A 22,984-nucleotide genomic window follows, 5' to 3' on the forward strand; every position below is an offset into this window, starting at 1 on the left:
ATTTCCGAGGAAGAGATTACTTCAGTGAACAGGAAAAAGTGGAAGTGGGCATAATTAGGTAAGATTTTTTGGGAAGAGGTAAGCCTTGAATTATGCCTTGAAAAGTAAACATGTAGTCACATAAAGAGAAAATAAAGAAAGCAACAAAAAATATGGTTGAATAGTCAGCCAGGATCATATCATACAGTAGGACCTTGAATGACCCACAAAGAGAAGTACAAAAAGATGTTGCAAGATATGATTCCTCTCCTCTAGGAGGCTCACAGTCATGCGTGGCAGCCTGGAGGATAAATCTGAGGGACAAGAAGGAAGAGCCTATTGCCAGAAACCACGGAGGAAGCTACTGGTCCAGGTCAGTGGACCCTAAACTATCTGGATCATCAGGAAGCCGGCAATAAATGGACCTCGGGGCCACACCCCAGTCCTACTGAATCAGAATCTATATGTAAGTAGGATGAAGGCATGATGGGAGCTGGAATATATGTTTTTTTCCAAAAGTGATTTTGATGATCCACTAGATTGAACAACTGCTGCCCAAGAACATAAACTAGTCCTTGTGAGAACAGTAAAATTGAGGGAAGTTATTACAACCTTCACAACAATAGGGGAGGTTAAAAGTGACTTTAACCAAGCTTTAAGCTTGAGAGACTTGAAAAATGATGACATCCTTAAGTAGAAATATGGAATATAAGAGATTTGTGTTTAGGAAAAAAAATATGATTAGGTCAATTCTGCACATCCTAATTTGAGATCCAAAGAAGTAACTACATAGAAATGACCAGCAGACAGTAGCAAAAGTAGATTTGATAGCTCAGGAGAGGGAGATGCAATATAAACAAATACAAGCCACATTTTATATAACCATTAGAAATAAGTATGCTGTCGAAGTTGAATACACTGAATAGGGACTAAATGTACATCATATTTTATTATCAGAAATAAAATCTTAAGCATTCTCAAATGTTTAAGGTTTGAGACATTCACTAAATTGCAATGTAAGAATCTCAGCATCCTATGTCATAGAATCTTTCTTATTTACCTACCTCTCCTCAAACACCATATTGAGCAAAACAGATGCAGCCTCAAATATATGAAAATCAATGGTTTATTTATCATTCAAATAATGGCATAATCAAAATACATTTCAGACAGGGAAAATTTTGTACCAGAAAAATATACCTTCCACAAAATACTAATAATGCAGCTAGTAAAAGTCTTTGATTAGTGTTTCAAAAAAGTTTCTATCACAAAAAAGTAATTATACATAGTGATTTCCTACTGTTAAACACCATTACTTTAGTGATTTTATTTAGTATTTCTGTAGTAGATCAGGCTTCAGAGAAAAAATAAGCTTCAGTCAGAGGGATGAACCATTTGATTCTGAAACTTTTTCTATAGTTTCGTCTTCTCAATTTTTCTAAACTGTACTATAGACCAAATTACAGACCAATAAATGCCAAAACATTCATTTTTTGAGTCGGTTTAGAAGTTAAAACATCTTTTTTCTATAAAGATTAATGTTAAGATACAAAGACTAGGTTCCTAAAATACACACGAAGCACATACTACAGTCATACGTCTACAGAACCTAAAGACTGCACACATTATTTCATGAAAAACCAGGAGTGTTCCAGTGATGGTGAGGAAGAAGAGAGCTCCCTCCTATAGCCCTGACTCTGAGAATGTGTTCTCTCTCCAGCTTGACGCTTCCTGAAGCCTGAGGAAGGAATGAAGGAGGAAAAGCAAGAGGTGAGGAATCAGTATCTTCTGCTAAAAAACACTGCTCAATCTCTCTTAGGGCCTGAGAGAAAGGACTGCTTACTGCTCTTTCCAATATCACTACTTTTGTCTTCCTAAGGTTTCCTTCCCAACACACCACAGGACTATGTCAGAGCTTTATCTTTCTTATTCCTGAAGGAAGCATAAAATGATGCTTTCCACGTTTCCTAGAAATTTTAACTAGAAATAGTTAGAGCATACAAAAAGAGAGGCAATAAGAAGTGATGAAAAGATATAAGATCTTTGGTCAGATAGTCTTGTGTTGAGATCTTTGTTCTGTCATTTACTAGTACCCTCTTGGTCAAGTTACTTTACTTCGCTAAGCCTTTATTTCCTCACCCAGAAAATGAAGCTAATAACACCTACTTCTAAGAGTTATGCAGATCAATTACAATGTAAAAGTCACAGAAAATATTGTGTCCTGCCTCACAAAGCAGCAAATATATTATCAATATGTTATCAAATATGTTGTATCCCAACATTTCCACCTAGTTTTTTTTTTTTTCCCACTGAGAGTAATTCTCCCACTTTGACTTCACATCATTTACATTTATTCTCATCAGTAACATTACTGAGGGTATTTTAATCAGCAGGTCATTCAATTAACAGCTATAGGTCATTCAATTAACAGCTATATACAAGCAAGACACAAATGCCATAAAATTCTCCAGCATTTCAAAGAACACACCACTTTCACAAAAAGTCTAAAGCAACAGATTTGGATAAACCCTTCATCATCACAATGCAAGTGTACACAGTCCTTTTCTTTCTTCTTTCCTCTCCCTCCCTCCCTTCCTTCCTTTCTTTTTCAGAAGTGGAGTCTCACTATGTTGTTCAGGCTAGATTGGAACTCCTGGGCTCAAGTGATCCTCTTGCCTTAGCCTCCTAAGTAGCTGGGACTACTGGTGCATGTCACCATGCCCAGCAAGATTTGCGATTTTCAATCAATATAAGAAATGTGCCCAGGGAGATAAATAATATAAAATTTAAAGATACCCAATAGATATCCATTTCTCTACACTACCTACTTATCCTAGGATAATTATATATAAAAATTTAAATACCAAGTTCCTAAAGGAATCCCAAAAATTCTAACAATGGGGCTTTTGTTGAAATACAGACTTTGAACATTCTGTTAATGTTCAAAGTTTGTGTCCAGTGCCAGGTATTAGAAAGCATTTACACATGTGAAATACAGCCCCAAGTATTCATTTGGTACCTCTTCTGCAGAAATCTTAATTAAGATCCAATCAGTGAGGACGGACTGCCCCCACCCATATTGGCAGCTAACTCCTCCTCCTTTACATGCAAATAAGGTTAATGAAACCACAAATTATCCTGTCACAGAAGCTGAAGTACACCTGAATATAAACCAGAAGTTCACCTTCAGTTCCCTCTCCCCTATACCAAGTTCTCTAAAATCTATACCCTAAATTTTAAATCCATCCCTTCCTTATACCCTTTAAACACATCACTTATTAGACAACTGCCAGTTGTTTCTTGCAACTAGTCTCCCTGTCTACAGTCTTGACTATCCAGTGTTCTACAACTACAAATGACCAGTTGTTTTTCAGTGAAATAATACAGACAACATAAGAATGCATCACACTTAGTAAGGTTAAGTATTATTTCATGAAACATTTATTTCAGTTATAAATATGGCTTATTTGCCAGGTTACATATATTTCTTACTCTGTGTACCAGACAAAGTTTATGCTGTGGGTTACTGTTAGAAAAGTCCAAAAGCCACTGCTTAAGCCATATTTTCTAAAATATTAACCAAATGGTATTCTCACTCTTAAAGCTTTTTAGTGGTTTTTCCATTAACTGCACAGTAAGGTTGAAATTCCTTAAAATGGAACTTGAGTTTCTTCATGATAAGCTCCCGCCTATCATCCAGCTTCATCTGACACTCCTCTGTCACCTTATGCTCTAGTCTTACCAACTTTTGCATGTCTTTTTCCCTCTGCGTGTATAGTTTTCTTCTCTGGATTTATACAGCAAATCTTGCTCATCTTTCAAGGCTTAGTGCAAGTCTGCTCCTTACTGCCCCTTAGTTCTAAGACATCTAAGTGTACACCCTTCACCAGAGAACTGCTTGAGCTCTGCCAGCCTCTTGCACTGTTAACCAATACATCCTTTTTGAAATGCTCTCCTTTACCTGACACAAGCCAGGCTTTCCTCCCACCTCTGCAGCCGCTTCTCTTCAGTCTACCCTTGAACGTAGGTGTTCCTAAAGCCTCTGCCCTAGGTCACCTTTACTTCTCTACATGTTTATATGTTCTTAACTATGCCCATAGCATCCATTATGATGTTTATGCCAAAAACTCCCCAATCTACAACTCCAGCACAGAAATAATTCTTCTGAGGTAGAAATTCAAGTAACCCATTCTTTCCTGAATCCACCCCCTTCCCTATTGCCAGCATTCAAGTCTAAGCTACAATTATTTCCAACCTAGATTAACTCCTTAACTGAGTCTTGGGGCTCCACTTAAGTTCCCCTTCAATCCATTCTTTATTTTCTACACACCAGCCACAGACTTTTCAACAAATCTAATGAAGTCACTCCCCTACTAAAAACACTTGAGTAGCATCTCATTGCCCTTAAAGTTCAAAATCCTTAGCACTGTCTACATATCCAATTTGATTGACTTTTCTCTACCACTCTGCAGCCTCATCTCTTTCTGCTCTCTTGTGTTTACTCTACGCATCAGTTGCACTCTTTTTTGTTTGTTTGTTTGAGGCGTAGTTTTGCTCTTGTTGCCCAGACTGGATGGAGTGCAATGGTACGATCTCCGCACACTGCAACCTCTGCCTCCTGGGTTCAAGCGATTCTCCTCTCTCAGCCTCCTGAGTAGCTGCGATTACAGTTGCCCGCCACCATGCCTGACTCATTTTTTCTATTTTTAGTAGAGACGGGGTTGCCAGGCGCGGTGGCACACGCCTGTAGTCCCAGCTACTCGGGAGGCTGAGGTAGGAGGATCGCTTGAGTCCAGGAGTTCTGGACTGTAGTGTGCTATGCCGATTGGGTGTCCGCACTAAGTTGTAGTGGGATGGCGCCTGTGAATAGCCACTGCACTCCAGCCTGGGCAACATAGCAAGACCCTGTCTCTTTTTAAAAAAAAAAAAAAGAGAGAGAGAGACAAGGGCCAGGCAGGTCTTGAACTCCTGACCTCAAATGATCTACCCACCTCGGTCTCCCAAAGTGTAGGAATTACAAGCGTAAGCCACCGCGCCCGGACTCAGTTGCATTCCTGTAACACTTCCTTACTTCCTCTTCACCTAACTCCTCCTACTCATACTAAAGTCCTCAGAATAAGGATTTCATCTTCTGGAGGTCTATCTTCGATCCCATAAATTAGGTTAGGTAGAACAATCTGTCCTTCATCTGTCAGAACATCCATCACCTTTTATTATATTAACTTTTGCTATTGTCTATCTCTCCAGATAGATTTTAAGATATGAAGGCAGAGGCCAAGTGTCTCTTGTTCAACACTGTATGCCAGGGACGAGCACAATGCCAGCCTAGACTAATAGTTCTGCACCCTGGGACCCAGAATCTGAACAAGTGAAGTTGTTTTCCTCCTATCTAGAGGCTGAAATGCCCTACTGTTTCACATACACAATTAAGTCTTCTTGACGGCTAAGGCAATTTCTCAATCAAACATGAAGAATCAAACACGTGGTGGCGTCTCCTGCCATTTTCCGCCCTATGAGTGACCGCTCATCAGAGTTTCTCACCTCAATCGCACCGGGAAAAATGCGGCCCCATTCACCCACTAGTGGGTTTGGTAGCTCAACAAGTGGACCTCAAAGTGATGATGCACACAAGACCAGAAAGGAGTGACTGGAGCCCTTGGGTCCTTAGACTGAGACCAGAAGGTTAGGGCCGAGGCGAAGGACAAACATTTTTATTTCCCCACGTACCAAGCGAGGTGGCGCTGCCTCTGTGCTGTCCCGCCCGCCCTGGGACGCAGGCTGGAGAGGACGGTGGGACCCTGAGCTGCACGTGAGCGTCCTTGGTGTCGAGGACGCGCCTCTGCCTGCTGGGAAAGCTCCGGGCGTCGGAAGCAGCCGGCGAAGTTGCAGCGGCGCCCCAGCGGGGTCGCTTGGTGCAGGGTTCACAGCCGGGGCCCGCATTCATGCTGGGACCCGCAGCGCACTGTCCCCGGGCCGGCCCGGGCGGAGAGCCTCATTCACTAACCCTGAGAGGGACGGACTGCGCCTCCTTCTCAGCGTCTCCCCGCACCATTCCCTCTCTGCCGCTGCCTGCTTCTGCAATTGCTGATCCGCCGGCCTCCCAAGTCAGGCCGTAAGCAGTCCCCTGTCTTCCCTCTTCCACTGGCACCCCACCTGCCTCAGGATGCGCCGCTTTGATTCGGGCTTCGTTCACTTTCCCACCACCGGAAAGCTGCCGTTAGGCGCTTCCGGCTTCCGGGGCGCACACTGCCGCAAAGCGGAAGTGTGGTGCTTAGTGGGAACCGGCGCCCGGAAGGTCGGCGTGTGAAGGAGGCGCTGGCAACGCGGGGTTACCCGCAGTTTCAGAGAAGCAACGGCCCAGCGGAACACCCAGGCTTGAGGCAGCAGCGGGAAGCACCCGGTTTGCTGCGATACCATGGAAGGAGGCGGGGGAAGCGGCAACAAAACCACTGGGGGGTTGGCCGGCTTTTTCGGAGCTGGCGGAGCAGGTTACTCGCACGCGGATTTGGCAGGCGTCCCGCGTAAGTATGGGGCCTAGCTTGCGATCATTTCTCACCGGTTCCTGCGTCTACACCAAAGTGGCGTGTCCCCTGTTTTATGTTTTGGTTTTTTCTCTTCCTGGCATTCACAAGCTTCACTGTCACTGGTGGGTTTAGCGTATCTGCATGGCTGCTCTTTCAAGATCGAGTGTGAGGGCGACGGATCTCCTGTGGAAGCTGTCCGTGATTGACCTGGACTCGCAAGATGATGCGTGTTTTCTTAGGTTTATATCCAAGCCTCGTACCTTTTGTGTGTGATGGGCCGTGTGATTGACCCTTAATTAAAAGTAGAGCCCATCTTTAGAAGTGAATATATCCCAACAGCAAGCCTATAGTTAACTTTTTAGTACACAGCGACATGTTCTGAACCCTCTGGTAGCCGTCAGGGCAGAACATTTCAGTAATATTGCATATAAGTTAGGAATAAATATGATTTGAGACAGGCTGGGAAACCATCTTAAGGAGCTAGGAAGTAAGCTGAACTTTAAAGGTGTATAGACATGAAGAAAGAAGACAGGTAAGAAAAGGAAATACGCAAGATCACGGATACAGAGGCATGAATTTGCCTTTGCCTCTCCTCAGTTTTTTCTTTTCTTTTTTTTTTTTTTTAAGACAGAGTCTTCCTCTGTCACCCAGGCTGGAATGCAGTCGCGTGATCTCGGCTTACTGCAGCCTCCGCCTCCCAGATTCAAACGATTCTACTGCCTCAGCCTCCTGAGTAGCTGGGACTACAGATGAGTGCGACCATGTCCGGCTAATTTTTTGTATTTTTAATAGAGACAGGGTTTCACCGTGTTAGCCAGAATGGTCTTGATCTCCTGACCCCGTGATCTGCCCCCCTGGGCCTCCCAAGGTGATAGGATTACAGGCATGAGCCACCACGCCCAGCCTCTCCTCAGTCTTTAATAAGAAAAGACCTTTCATGTCCGTAGTGTCACCTTTGTCAAAAAACTGAATCTAGAACACGAGGTGTTTTGTTGTTTTTAAGAGTCAGAACCTCATTCTGTCAACCAGGTTGGGCTGTGGTGGCATGATCGTAGTTCACTGAAGCCTCGCACTCCTGGGCTCAAACAATCCTCCCAGCTAAGCCTCCTAAGTAGCTGGACCTATAGGTACGTGCCACCACGCCTGGCTAATTTTTCTTTTAACTTATTGTGGAGATGGGGTCTCCCTGTGTTATCCAGGCTGGTCTCAAACTCTTGAGCTCAAGCCATCCTCCTGTCGGCCTCTCAAAGTGCTTGGATTCCTAGGCCTGAGCCTAGCTAGGTACCTGTGTAGAACACAGTTTCATATTAATCTTAATATCTCTGAGTTTCACAGCACAAAGAGCACCCACTTCCTTAATGTGACGATATTGTTACATAAATTTGATTAAGATTTGAAAGTAAATTGAGGGACCGGTGAATTCACACCATTTACTGAGCTTCTGCAGTGTGCTAGCTACTTTTCTGGGTGCAGGACTGTAGCAGTTTTTTTTGTTTTTGTTTCTTTTTAAAGAGGACTTGCTCTCACAGAACTTACATAATACTGGAGTAAGCCAACAAACATAAATTAAAACATTGCAGTTAAAGTGCTGTAAAGGGAATAAAGTAGTAGAGTCATGAGATTGTGATGGAAGCAGGAGGCCATTCAAGAATGGGTTAGGGGAAACATCCCAAGGGAGTTGACATTTGCGCTGTGACCCAAATACAGTACAAATGCTTGGGAAGTGAGTATCCAGGAAAATAGCTAGTGCAGATATCCTGAAACAACAAATTTGGCATGTTTAAGGAACAACTCTTAGGCCAATCTGTCTTCGTAGTTACAAGGAAGTTGGATCAATTGAAGATAGATCAAGAGAGATAGGGAATGGCAGTTAATGTAAGGTTTTGTAAGTCATGGTAAGGAGTTTGGGTTTTCTTTAGAAAAATCACTGTAGTTTCTACGTAGACAGTGAATTGAAGGGGCAAGAGAAAGCAAGGAGTTAGGTAGGAAGTTGTTGCCATGAGATCTGTTGGTTGGACAAGGATGGTAGCAATAGAGACTATGATAAGTAACACAATTCAAAATAGGCGTTAAAAATAGAACTAACAACTCCTAATTGATGAAAAGATCAGAGGCATGGGTGATGCATAGATTTGTGAAAACTGCTGAGATACAGAAGGATTCAAAGATTGACAGGTTTTACTGTTTTCAGTGTTAGTGAATTCAGGTCTGGCCTTCTGAAAGTTTGTACGTTCTTCTGCACAGACCCACATCCCTGTGGTGATGATCCAAGGATTCTCTACGTTGCCACAGTAAATCTGTTGTCAATAGTAATATCAGAAGAAACTGCCTTGAAATACTTATATAGCACATGTACACAGAAAACCCAACCACTGTTTATCCCATGAAATTAATTAGTCTTTTCTCAGTCCTATTTTGCAGTTTACATACTTAGCAAACATTCTTGTACTAAAGTGAAAGAAATTAGCTTTATAAATGGCTTGGGCTGTGCTTCCTATAAGTTTGATAGTCTGATCTGTGTCACTGCCAATATCTGATGGGTATAAAAGCCTAAGCCAACCAGTGCAAGACCTGGTTTGGGATTGAGGATCTCAGGATCAGTCAGTCCTTAAACTGACAGATAGGGAGGATAAAATGGGAAAAAATTTTCACCTTCAGTGAGCCTGTAAAAATTGCAAACACATGTAACAGTCAGGAGCTGCATTAACTCTTAACTGAATTAACTAAAGAATTTTGTTAAAATGTGACATTTTGTTTTCTCTCTAGTAACTGGTATGAACCCTCTGTCTCCTTATTTAAATGTGGATCCACGATACCTCGTGCAGGTAAGATTAAGATTTTTACTAGTTTGGTTTGCTACCTTACTGTTTAAAAAAAAAAAAAAAAGCCAAGTGCTTATTATGCTGACTTGAACTATGACATACACTTCTGGAGGCAGTAAGTCTCTGGTCTCCGTTCACCCATTTTTCCTCACAAACCCTACAAGCTTGGCCTGCATCTCTCTGAAACCAGTTAACTCCCTTCAAAGGCTTATTTTTTAAAAACCAAAGTGGAATTAATTTTTAAAAGCACCCCAATGAAAGTATCGGGATGCATAATTTCAAAGTGTGTGGGTTGGCTTTTTTCTTTTCTTTTCTTTTTTGAGGCAAAGTTTTGCTCTTGTACCCTAGGCTGGACTGCAATAGCACAATCTCTGCTCACTGCAACCTCAGCCTCCTAGGTTCAAGCAATCCTCCTGCCTCCACCTCCGAAGTAGTTGGGACTGCAGGTGTCTGCCACCGTGCCCAGCTAATTTTTGTATTTTCGGTAGAGACAGGGTTTCACCATGTTAACCAGGCTGGTTTCGAACTCCTGACCTCAGGTGATCAGCCCGACTTGGCCTCCCATACTGCTGGGATTACAGACAAAGTGTGTTTTAAAGCTCAATTTGCAATATCTGGGTTCTTTTGACAAAGGATCAGAAGTTTCAAAGAGTATATTAGGAAAGGAAGGTTGATTTAACATCTGAAAATTAATGTATTGTGCCATATCAATTTATAATAAAGCAATCAAGGAAATAATATAGTACAAAGACCACGCTTATCTCAGTAGATTCACAAAAAGCATTTGACAACATCCAGCACTCCCTTTATGATTAGAAAAACAAACTAGCAAGGCCGGGCGCGGTGGCTCACACCTGTAATCCCAGCACTTTGGGACGCCGAGGCGGGTGGATCACGAGGTCAAGAGATCGAGACCATCCTGGTCAACATGGTGAAACCCCGTCTCTGCTAAAAACTGCAAAAAATTAGCTGGGCATGGTGGCACGTGCCTGTAATCCCAGCTACTGAGGAGGCTGAGGCAGGAGAATTGCCTGAACCCAGGAGGCGGAGGTTGCGGTGAGCCAAGATCGCGCCATTGCACTCCAGCCTGGGTAACAAGAGCGAAACTCCGTCTCAAAAAAAAAAGAGAAAAACAAACTAGGCTGGGTGCAGTGGTTCACATCTGTAATCCCAGTACTTTGGGAAGCTGAGGTGAGTAGAGCATTTGAGACCAGGAGTTCGAGACCAGCCTGGCCAACATGACAAAACCCTGTCTCTACTAAAAATACAAAAATTAACCGGGTGGGGTGGTGCCTACCTGTGATTCCAGCTGCTTCAGAGACTGAGGGATGAGAATCAGTTGAACCCTGGAGGCAAAGGTTGCAGTGAACCAAGATTGCGCCACTACAGTCCAGCCTGGGCAACAGAGTGAGACCCTATCTCTAAATAGACAGACAGACAGATAGATCAGTCAGTTAACCAATCTAGACATAGAAGGGACTTCAGCCTGATAAATGGCATCTACAGAATATCCAAAGCGAACATACTTAATGGTAAAGGACTGAATACATTCTCTCTAAGATCAGGAACAAAATAAGTATGTTTAGTCTCATTTGTATTCAGCATTGTCTGGCCAGGTCAATTAGGCAAGTATATGAAATGGCAGTCAAATTGAAAAATAAGTTAAATTATCTGTTATAAGTGATATGATCTTATCTATAGAAAATCGCAAGGGAAACCACAAAAATCTATTAAAACTAACAACCGAGTTCAGCAAGTTGCAGAATACAAGTTCAATTTACATAAATCAAATATATTTCTAGACATTCGCGATGAACACTACAAAAATGAAGTCACAAAAAATTCATTACCAATAACATCAAAAAGCAAATACTTAGAAATAAATGGACCAGGTACAAAACATATTCTGAAAACTATAAAATGTTATTGAAATTAAGTGAAAAGGCATGTGCTATGATCCTGAAAAATTTAATATTATTAAAATGGCAGGACTCACCAAATTAACCAACAGATCTAGTGCAGTGCCTGTCAAAAATCCCAGCTGGCTTTTTTTGCAGAAATTGACAAGCTTTTATCCTAAAATTCTTAGGGAAATTCAAGGAATGTAGAATGGCCAACAACCTTGAGAAAACAGATTGGAGGACTTGAACTTCCCAATTTCAAAACTTTGTACAGAGCTATGAGACTATCATGATAGTAACATAAGAATGAATCCATAGATTAAATACAGAGTTCAGAAGAAAACCCTTACAATATATAAAGTCACTTGCTTTTCAGTAAGGATGCTGAGACAGTTAAGTCAGGGAAACGTTAGGACAACTGGAATCCATATGCATAAAAATGAAGTTGAACCCTCACCCTGCACCATATACAAAACGTTAACCTCCGAATGGATTAAAGACCTAAATGTAGCAGCTAAAGCTGTGAAACTCTTAGAAGAAATCATAAGCACAAGTAATTGTGACATTGGATTAAGACAGTAATTTCTTGGATGGGACACCAAAAGCACAAGTGATTCTAAAAAAGTTTATAAGTTGTATTTAATCAAAATTTTAAAATTTCATGGTTTAGACAATACCAATAAGAATGGAAAAAGGCCTGATGCAGTGGCTCTTACTGGTAATCCCAACACTTTGAGAGGCTGGGGCGGGAGGATTGCTTGAGCCCAGGGGTTTGAGACCTGTCTGGGCAACAGAAGATCCCATCTCTGCAAAAAAGACAAAAATTAGCTGGGTGTGCTGGTGTGCACCTGTAGTCCCAGCTACTTGGGAGGCTGAGGTGGGAGGAGCACTTGAGCCCAACAGGTAAAGTCTTCAGTGAGCCATAATCAGGCCACTTAACTCTACCCTGGGCAACAAAGACCTTATCTCAAAAGAAAAAAAATAGGGAAAAGACAATCTACAGACTGAGAAAATACTTGCATGTTATGTATCTGATAAGGAATTTATATCTAGAATATTGTTTTAAACTCTTAAAACATTAATAAAAAACAATTACAAAATGGGCAAAGGATTTGAGTACACATTTCTTTATGAAAATATACAGATATCTAATAAAGACATGAAAGCTGGTCAGTAACATTAATTAGAAAAATGGGGATCATAAAACCACAATGAGATACCTCTTAACACCTATGAGGATTGCTATAGTCAAAAAGAAAATAAATATTGGTGAGGATATAGAGAAATTTGACTTCTGAACATTGCTGGTGGAAATGTAAAGTGATACAGCTGCTTTTGGAAACAGTCTGGCAGTTAGTTTCTCAAAGTGTTAAAAATAGACTTACCTTATGACTGGCAATTTCAGTCAAGTATACTGCATACTCAAGAGAATTAAAAACCTGTGTACACATAAGTTGTAAATGAATGTTCCTACTAACATTCTTCATAATAACCAAAAAATTGAAACAAATGTTTATCAACTGATGAATGGATAAGAAGTGTAGCATAGCCATACAATGGAATACTATTTGATAATAAAAGTGAATTATTAAATAAGTATTTTATTAAAAAATGAATTATTAAAACATGCTATAATATAAATGAACTTCCTAAATGAAAGAAACCAGTCACAAAAGACCACATATTGTTTGGTTTCATTTATATGAAATGTCCAGAATAGGCAAATATATGGATAAGAAAGTAGATGAGTAGCCTCCAAGGGTTGGGAGTAAATATGCAGTGGGTATGGGATTTTGTGATGAAAAGGCTTTAAAATTGATTGTAGTCTTCTTTGCACAACTCTGAATATACTAAAAACCACTGAATTGTACACTCTAGGTGAATTATATGATACATGAGATACATATCAGTAACTGTTGTTTTCTCTCTTTCTCTTTTTTTTTCTTCTTGAGGCGGAGTCTCGCTCTGTCACCAGGCTGGAGTGCAGTGGTGCGATCTTGGCTCACTGCCATCTCAGCCTCCCAGGTTCAAGCGATTCTCCTGCCTCAGCCTCCCTCATAGTTGGGATTACAGGTGCGCACCACCACACCCAGCTAATTTTTGTATTTTTAGTACAGACAGGGTTTCACTATGTTGGTCAGGATGGTCTCACTCTCCTGACCTCATGATCCACCTGCCTCAGCCTCCCAAAGTGCTGGGATTACAGGTATGAGCCACCCCACCTGGCCTCTCTCTTTTTTTTTTTTTTTTTTTTTCAAGAGACAAAGTCTCACTCTGTCTCCCAGGCTGGCATTGCAGTAGCAGCATCATAGCTCACTGTAACCCCAAACTCCTAGGCTCAAGTGCTTCTTCCGCCTGATCCTCCCAGGTAGCTAGAGCTGCAGGTGAACACCACCACTCCTGGCTAATTCTTTTGTTACATTCTTTGTAGAGGTATGATCTGGCTTGGTTGCCTAGGCTGATCTGTAACTCCTGGCTTTAAGTGATCCTCCTGCTGTGGCCTCCCAAAGTGCCAGAATTACAGGCATCAGCCCCATGCCTGTTTTTTAAGAGTTATGGTTGGAGCTTTTTATTTCAAAGTTGAATCACTAACAGCATCTGACAGTTGCTGCATTTCTTGTGTTAAGTGTTCGAATTGAAGCAAGTTGATGATTAGGACCTTGCCAGTTTAAAGCTTTGTTATTTTTTCGGGAAATGTTTTTCAAGTGATATATATATATTACAATTTTTTAAATTTTCAAACTCTTATTGCATTTTTTTTAAAATAATTTTTTAGATTTTCAAGTGTTATATTTTAACACTGGGTGTTCATTGATTTTTTTTTTTAACTTTAAAAATACCCCTTTGTCAATTTACTAGTTGTGTGTATTTTGCTTAAATGTTTAATCTACACTTAGAGGTTATTCTCTAGCTCTAATTACAAATTCAGTATCATTGTGACCCTGCATTGCTAGGTGGGGCTTATTAAGGTTAGACGTAAAAGATTTCATATCTCCCCTAAAACTTGTGAATTCATTCTTCATCATGAGCATTTATCTTCCATTGGAATTCTAGAGGGACTTTAGACTTGAAAAAGGGTTTTATAAACCTCACCTGTTATTAGAAATAATTATGAAAACCTTAAATTTAAAGATACCATAATAGAAATTGCATTTTGTGAAACTTTGTTTATACTTTTGAAGGTTGGAGACATCTTAAATAAAATAGTGACTTGTCAACTCACCCTGTAGTGACTTTGGTAACACCTTTTTTTTTTTTTCTTGTTTAATAATAAAGACAGGGTCTTACTGTGTTGCCCAGGCTGGTCTTGAACTCCTGGGTTCAAGCAGTCTTCTCGTCTTGGCCTCCCAAAGTGCTAGGATTACAAACATGAGCCATTGTGCCCAGCCAACTTTCATCTGATGCAATATTGTGGTTTCTCTTACTAATGCTTTTATATTGTCACTACTCTTACATCCTCATTGAAATTTTTAAAAAATTTTATCAAGTAATAATTTTTTTTGTTAGCCCAGGTGAACATCTGGTACAAAATAAGGAAAATTTAAATATTTTTAACACCCATAGGGTTAAACACACAAAATTATAAAGTAAATTTTTTTTCTTTTTTTTCATTGCATCCCATAAACAGATAGAAAAATTTTATGTCATCTCAGCCTTTTTTTTTTTTTTTTTCAGCAGGTACATTGGTACCCATTCTTGGATTTATCTTCTGTGTTAGCAAACTCTGGTACTTAGGGGATTTTAGTAACACTGGTGTCCTGGAGTGTCAGCAGTACAAGTTTAACAAGAGCTTTTTAGTGTATCTTCCTTACATGCAACATATTAACATATTTTGATAACAACCTTGTTTGTGTGTGAATTGATGGACATTTGCTTGCAGCCCTTGTTATGTTTTTTAATTTACAGTTGATACTAGCTGAAAAATTGGTGCTGGCATGCACTTATGCTTGCTTGATAATGTTCATCACAGCCATTTTTTTTTTTTTTAATTTTCTATTGTTAATTAGTGATCTGTTTCTGCATTGAAGGATATTTTTTTTTTCAACAGCCATGGCCTGAGAATGAAGGATAATTATTTACCTTACCTTATCGAATCTAGCATTTCTGAAAACTCAATAAGTACAGTTTAAGACTAAGTCATTAATTCCAAACTTGAAGTACCCCAAATTTATAAAACTATATGCAATTATATCATGACATGTGACCTATTCAGATTTTATTATTGCCCAATAGACCATTCTTATGTGACGAGAGTGGATGTGCTTGTTTACTTTTGTAATTTTTGATGAGGATGTGTGCACGTTCCAGAAAGAAAAAAAACAATGCAGAACTACAGTTTTCTTACCGGAAATGCATTGACCAATGTTCAGTATTTGCCACAATGATTTAGGAGAATGTCAGTGGTCTTTACTATGTTGAATGTGACACACTGCATGTCCTTGCCAAGGGTATGAACTAGCCATAGAGGCTTATTTTAACTATCTTTTCATGGAAATCTTGCCAGAAAAATGAGGGTGGTAGCTTTTGTTCAGTCCAGCTAAGTGATGGAATTTTGTTTTTTCAAGTGTGTTTTTCATAAAGGTGTATTGACTCTTCAAAATTGATCGCTATATTTTGCTCTTGAGTGTCATTTCTCAATCCTTGTATTTTGGGTGACCTTCCAGGGGTTCATGCCTCATTTTGTGTATGCAATTACTAGAAAGAGGGTCTGTAGCTTTCTAAGATTATCAAAGGAATATATACTCCTTAAACAGATAAGAATTATTAAAGGGGGTCATTTGCGATTGCATAATTGATCCAAACTGTTGTACTTTATTAATTTTTGCTCATTTTTGTGAACATTTGGTTTTATACATAGAAATGCACAATAAATAGCTGCTACAGAATGAAAGTTATTTTCTTCTTTCAGACTGTTCTGTTCTTCTCATAGCTTTCAGTATACCTTTGTCTAGAGCTGTCCTTTCTAGACACTTTTGCACAAATCTGTCAGAAGGAAACAAAGTTCTTAATGAGACTCCCTCCTAAGAACTGTGTACTTTGATTTAGATGTTACTTTTGTAGAAAGTTTTATTTTTGTTTAAGTATAGGTTTAGTTTGAGTTAATATAAGGTTTACTTTCTGTGAAAAACTACTTTGAAGTGTTAAAAAGGCACTTGCAAGATTTGTATCTTGAGGAACACTCAGCCTGGTTTTCATTATTACCCTTTTAGGATACAGATGAGTTTATTTTACCTACTGGAGCTAATAAAACCCGGGGCAGATTTGAGCTGGCCTTCTTTACGATTGGAGGATGTTGCATGACAGGTGAGTATTACATACTTTTTTCTCAAGTTTATTCATTTCAAGTAGCAGAGGGTGTTTAAAATCAAAAGCAATTAGAATGTTGGTTTCACGGTGTTTTTAAAAAAAATTATTATTTACATTTGTCAAATGAAAAAGAATCAGAAGTATAGTTATGCAGTTTTGAGTTTGTTTGTTTGTTTGTTTGTTTTTAATATAAAGCTGTCTTAACTGGGTGAATTATGATTTACCAGGGGCTGCATTTGGTGCAATGAACGGTCTTCGACTAGGATTGAAGGAAACCCAGAACATGGCCTGGTCCAAACCAAGAAATGTACAGTAAGTCTCATGTAACCATCTGATGTAGTGATACTTGAATAGTAAGCTCTGTTTTGTTGGTTTGAGGAGTACAACCTTGAGATTACAAATGGTTAGTATATTTATATGCTTTTTGTCTTTTTGTTTTTTAATCTTACTCAAAAGCAACTAAGGAATCAGATTGCTGACTCTTAGCTTTTAAAAAGAAGTGATTTTTTTTTTTTTTGAATCAGTGTCCCTTACTCAGCTAGTGCTACGCCAGCCTAACTTCTCAACTACACCTGATACATTCTCTAAGCCTATATGACATGCTTTTCAAATTGTTGAATTGCTGGAATTTTGGATTGTTCAGGAGCATGCAGAGCCATAAGACACGATAATGAAGACATAAGCAGCACATGAGAGTGATGCCGTCATTTAACTTGAAATTCTTACTGATTTTACTTTACATTTCTGAAATGGCAAGCCAGATAAATTTTAAATAAAATTTTTAAAATTAGAGTTAATTCCAAAAGGATAAGACACAGTTTTCTGTTAGGAACTTGAAGTTGCAGAGAAGGGGAAGGTATAGTTAAAAGAGTCAGAAAGGATGTTTTCACCGTACTTAAGAAGTAAACATGGCCAGTTCCTCTTGATATTCCTTAAACAATATGTTTAGTTTTGCCCATTTTTATGCTTCATATAAGTGTAATCATGAGTATGTATTCTTCAGTGGCTTACTGTTTTGTTTTAGGACACTTTAAACTCCATCTTTCACATTGTTCAGCCAGCAGATGGCACCACATGTGCTAGAATTAGACCCTGGGAAAGTGGAAGGCCTGTTGTGGCGTTTTTTTGAGAGTCAAAGCCTTATTGTGTTGCCCAGGCTGGAGTGCAGTGGGACCATCACAGCTCACTGCAGCCTTGACCTCCTGGGCTCAAACGATCCTCCTACCTCAGCCTCCTAAATAGCTGGGACTACAGGCACGTGCCACCATGCCCAGTTAATTTTTTAATTTTTTGTAGAGACGGGGTCTCACTGTAGTGCTCAGGCTGTTCTCAAACTCCTGAGTTCAAGCGATCTTCTTGCCTCAGCCTTCCAAAGTGCTGGCACCACAGATGTGAGCCACTGTTAAATTTTTTATATTCCTGTTACTGTGTGGATCTCTGTCCATGTTTTAACAGTCTAGATCCTTCAATACTTTTATTATTTGTCCCTTGCTTCAATAACTTTTAACTTTTTGCATTATGGGGAATTTTTAATGTATAAAAGTAGACAAAATACATGGCATAATGAACACATGAACCGTAACCCATCCTCGATAACCATCAGCCATGGCCAGTTGTGTCCCATCTCCTTCTCCTCTCCTATCTTATTTTGAGACAAAAACCCCAATGTCGTATTAAATGCAAATTTGGAAATAGATCACTTAGAAAAGACAACTTACTTCCTTTCTTAAAACAACAGTTATTAAAAGCTTATTAAAAATGAAAAAATAATGGCTGAACTTAAAATACATTAGTAAGTATGTAACATAATTAGAAACAATATAGTTCTGTTTATAAACATTACTGATTTTTTAAAACAACCTTTTAGAAGCAATACAAATTATTGTTTCTGTAGAACACTAATTAAATGAATTGTTTAATAATAAACCAAATGAGTTCCTTTATTCTTTGTTACTGTATTCCCATAATTTCCAGCAGTAGTCAGCCATCCGGACAGAACCATTCCTGGGATGGTGTTACACTGCTAGGAGAGGAATGTCTTCTCTTCATCCAGTTGCCTCTGTCACTGTTCTGATAGTGTCTGGCACTGGGGCAAGGGAAAGCTGTGCTTCCTTGAGAGTGTGCTGAGCATTCACTTTGGCTGCTTAGTTCTAGTCTGGGAGCAGACACATGGTGCTTTTCCCATGTATTCGAGTTAGATGGCTGCTGATATCCTTCTATTTAGTTGTACTGTATATTCTGTACTTTGACATTCTTTGATTGTCATTAACGTTTTAAGCATATGCTCCCCTCCCAAAAATAATCTTTTAGAAGCTAGCTCATGATAATTAACAGTGGCATTTTTTACATGGATGTTTCTGTAAACCTCTTTATAAGATACATTCTAGGCTGTCATTCAAAGCCTTATATATTTAATATGTAGTCATTATACATTCAGTAATAAGAATTTTCCTATTATTGCCCAAAGTCTTGAAAGTTTTAACCTAATTTTCACTTATATAGAGTAAAAATAATCCTTATTGAAATCTGAGCTATTAAGATGTATTTTAGAATTTAAAAACTTTTGAGTCTTGAGTCTAGGCTTGTTAAATAGCTATTTTTATTGTTTTTAAAGATTGCTAGAGAAACAATGATTCTAAATACAGATTCTTTCTCTTTCTGCCCTGGTAGGATTTTGAATATGGTGACTAGGCAAGGGGCACTTTGGGCTAATACTCTAGGTTCTCTGGGTAAGTAGAGATCTCGTTTGATAATAATTGTTAAGGTAAAGAAAGAATGTGCAAATATAATGAACAATTTGATCAACCGATATTCTGGTCCTAGGATATGAAACAATTGTGTTTAAATCCATTCCAGTGCATAATGTAGATAACTACTTGGGGAATGACCATGAACTAACTTTTGAAATAATCTCAGATGCTAATAATCATTCTGAATACCATTTCTGAATTTTTAAAATCTTTTGAACACTACACGCTGTCCTTTCCGAGCACAACACCCAATAAAATGATGTTTAAACTAAATGAAATCCAGATAATTTAGGTCCAAAGTAAAGAGCTTTGTATGTTAGGCAAGGTTCAAGGTCCTGTAGTGAGACATGATCAATTAATCCAGCCCTCTTGCTATATTTTCTTAATAGCCTGTTCATTAGTCTGTTTGCCTGAGTAGATTTCAGGCACCTAATTGCCAGAATTAGAATAGGTTCTTTGTAGATAATGAAAACGTTTATAGTTCTAGGCAAAAGGTAATTTAGTAATTTAGTAGTGCTTAGAGCTTAATGCTTTCATACCTTATTGCTTATGAATGACTGATGACTTGGAATAGATCTCTTATGGGTTATGCCCTTACATCCAGAATTTTCATACTTTATGAACTTAGTTGAAAGTCTGAAAATCTCAGTTTAAATTGTGGCAGATTAAGGAGGGGAAGACAAAGAAAACTCATTGAAAAGATAGAAAAAGCGTCTGTTATGGCAGAGTAAGATCCTTGCCTTGTCTCAGGATTTGAAAGCAGTACATCTTCATACCATAAAGCCAGTTTTCACATTTTGGATCCTAAGACATGGCTGCTTTCATATGTTGCTGATGCTTGCATTTCTTCCACCGTTCTACAGAGTCACCCTTCTCTGTTCCTTTTAATTGTTTCTATATCTAGAGTAGTCAGCTGTCCTTGCTGCCTAGGACTTACAGAGAAGAGTCCAAGAAACCCCTGACCCAATCATGGACAAACTAGGATAGCTGGTCACCCTCTGTGTACCCATTGTGGTATGATCAATAACAGTGTTCTGTTCATGATCAATTTCAGTTAAATGAGTTGAAGGGAAAGATGAGCTTTCATAGAAGTATAAAAATAATCTATTTTTTCTTATGCTAGAAATAGGGGTAAGGGGGTGTGTGTGTGTGTGTGTGTGTGTGTGTGTGTGTCTTTAATCCAAAGTACAACAATTATGGTAGCATATAAATGAAAATTTTAAATATTCTTCCTGAGACTTCCTAGCAGTACTTTCTAGAAATAGCTATTATTGATGTTTCTGCTGAATCCTTCCAGGCATTTCTCTGCATAGCCAGTCAGTCGTGTACCATGTGCATATGTCTCTGCTTTACTTATTAGTGAAAATGACTCTTCTGGTTTTTTATTGACTATACAGTATTCCATTAAAAGTCCCTTTCTGAATCAATTCAGACGGTAAATGCTCTTGATGGGCATTTTATTTGTTGCCAGGTGTTTGCTATTAGAAACTATTCTAGTGATCATTTCATGTATATCTTTGGATAAATTTATCTAAATATAATTGCCATACTGACTTTTGTGTTGAAAAAAAACAAAAAAACAGTTCTTTCTCTGCTCTCACACTACAACAGTCAACACAGGATATTTTTGTGACCAGATATGTGGGAATATTTCTCCACATAACAAGTAATCAGTTTTGCAGTGGACACCAGCTAGGTGTCCTTCCAGTTCAGTTCTGCCTGAAGATAGCATCAGAACAGCAGGTTGAGGACTCTGTCACACGAAACTGAGCCCCATTTTGGATACTTCTGATGCTGATCGCAACCCCCAGGTTATTTTACCTGTGTTTCTGACCAACCAGCTATGTCGGGGTTCCCACAGCCCCCTCTTTGAGTTGAATTAATTTATTATAGTGGCTCACAGAACTCAAGGGAACACATACTTAACATTTGCCAATTTATTATAAACAATTTTTTTTTCCTTGAGATAGGGTTTTGCTCTGTCGCCCAGGGTAGAGTACAGTGGAGCTCACTGCAACCTAGACTTCCTGGGCTTAAGCAGTCCTCCCACCTCAGTCTTTCAAGGAGCTTGGGACTACAGTCAACATGCACCACCATCCCAGCTAATTTTTAAAAAAGTTTTTTAGAGAAAGGATATCCCTATGTTGTTGCCCAGGCTGGTCTCAGACTCCTGGGCTCATGTGATTCTCTCACCTTGGCCTCCCAAAGTGCTGGGATTACGGAAACTTTGTGTGCTACCATACCTGGCTGGATATTTGTAAAGGATACAAATAAACAGCCCAGTCAAGGAATACATAGATTGAGGCCTGTTTGGGCCCTAAGTACAGGAGCTTTCATTTCACCGGAGTTGGAGTGCACTGGCCTTCTGGCATGTGGATGAGTTCTTTCTCACTTTCTTGCAAGCCCCATGAGTTCAGCAGTCCAAAAAGTCCTCCAATCCCATCTTCTTGGGCCTCTTCTGGAGAATTGATTGGATAGGCATGACTGAAGCATGAATAGCCTTGTAGAACTGTGATTGAACAGAAAGGGCATGCTCTACTACTAATAGACTGGGCGCAGAAACCCAGCGAGGCCTGTCTGCCCAGATTCTCCTTGGCCTTTCTGTGCAGCATTTCTTCTTCCTGGGTACGGAGTAGAATCTCTTCTGAAATGGGGGTCTTATGGCCTACAATCAGACAAGGTAGGTCATAGAATTTCTTTATGGTCAGTTCCAAGAAGACAGGTGTGGAAAGATTAGAGTCCTGCTATGAGGAGAAAAGGGAGCAGGTGAAAGGAGGACACAAGAAGGTCAGAGAGAGAAATTCTGTTTTCTGAGGCCTGAAGTGGCCCAACAGTATAGCAAAAGACTTTCACCTTTGTCTCTAGAAACTATTCCAAAGCTGCTTCCAGAACCAAGGACAAATACCTTAACAAGTGATTGTTTTAGTCCCTTAGGAAGGGCTATGGGAGTTATGAGCCAGGATCCATGGATGAAAACCAATATATGTACATCATAATACCATACTTAATCACTTTTTTTGTCACTGAGCACTTCCATTCCCTGTTTAGCTTTGCTCTACAGTGCATTTGGTGTCATTATTGAGAAAACACGAGGTGCAGAAGATGACCTAAACACAGTAGCAGCCGGAACTATGACAGGCATGTTATATAAATGTACAGGTGAGTACTATGGAGAGCCATCTCTTACTACACTTGAAGTGCGCTTTTTTTAATTCATGGTTTTCGAGGAAACTACACTCTGTTGCAGTATAGCCTAGTTTTCTAATCTTTTGGTTATTTTGGCTTGGTTTGTTTTTTTAATTGTGGTAAAATAGCCGTCTTAACCATTTTTTAAGTATACAGTACTTTAGTATTAATTATATTCACATCATTGTATAACTAATCTCTGGAACTTTTTCATCTTGGAAAACCAATACTCTGTACCTATTCATGCTCCTCCCATTTGGCCCCTCCCCTTAGCTCCCGATAATGTTATACTTTCTGTCTCTGAATTGGCTATTTTAGTCACCTCATATAAGTAGAACCGTACAATATTTGTCCTTTTATAATTGGCTTATTTTACATAGCATAATATTCTCAAGGTTCATTCATGTTGTTGCATGTGCCAGAATTCCCTTCCTTTTCAAGGTTAAATATTATTCATTCTGTGTATGTATACCATGTTTTGTATGTGCATTCTTCTATCAAGGGATGTTTAGGTT

At 39.4% G+C, this 22,984-nt stretch overlaps 2 protein-coding genes and 1 non-coding gene across 7 annotated transcripts in view; 2 read left to right on the forward strand and 1 right to left on the reverse strand.

Annotated features, from left to right (window-relative positions):
* The window catches only part of PARG (poly(ADP-ribose) glycohydrolase), a 114,067-nt gene extending 107,840 nt beyond the window's left edge, over positions 1-6,227 (reverse strand). For 2 of the 5 annotated variants that reach the window (XM_017504701.2, XM_037730022.1), the window contains exon 1: positions 5,707-6,221. In XM_017504701.2, the coding sequence (XP_017360190.1) occupies positions 5,707-5,923 (217 nt within the window). In that variant the 5' untranslated portion in view covers positions 5,924-6,221. Of the gene's footprint in view, positions 1-5,706 lie in introns of all 5 variants that reach the window. The other 3 variants (XM_017504700.2, XM_017504703.2, XM_017504702.2) reach the window with 3 other exon arrangements.
* TIMM23B (translocase of inner mitochondrial membrane 23 homolog B) overlaps positions 6,221-22,984 on the forward strand; it is a 29,330-nt gene continuing 12,566 nt past the window's right edge. Inside the window, exons 1-6 of the mRNA XM_017504712.1 lie at positions 6,221-6,500; positions 9,270-9,328; positions 16,437-16,530; positions 16,761-16,845; positions 19,204-19,262; positions 22,332-22,442. Of these exons, the coding sequence (XP_017360201.1) occupies positions 6,395-6,500; positions 9,270-9,328; positions 16,437-16,530; positions 16,761-16,845; positions 19,204-19,262; positions 22,332-22,442 (514 nt within the window). The 5' untranslated portion in view covers positions 6,221-6,394. The remainder of the gene's footprint in view (positions 6,501-9,269; positions 9,329-16,436; positions 16,531-16,760; positions 16,846-19,203; positions 19,263-22,331; positions 22,443-22,984) is intronic.
* LOC119467746 lies at positions 18,503-18,703 on the forward strand. Its single transcript, XR_005196354.1, has one exon. It is a non-coding gene; the product is annotated as a small nucleolar RNA SNORA74 (small nucleolar RNA).

This window comes from Cebus imitator, unplaced genomic scaffold (assembly GCF_001604975.1).
Source record: "Cebus imitator isolate Cc_AM_T3 unplaced genomic scaffold, Cebus_imitator-1.0 Scaffold326, whole genome shotgun sequence".
Lineage (NCBI taxonomy): Eukaryota > Metazoa > Chordata > Mammalia > Primates > Cebidae > Cebus > Cebus imitator.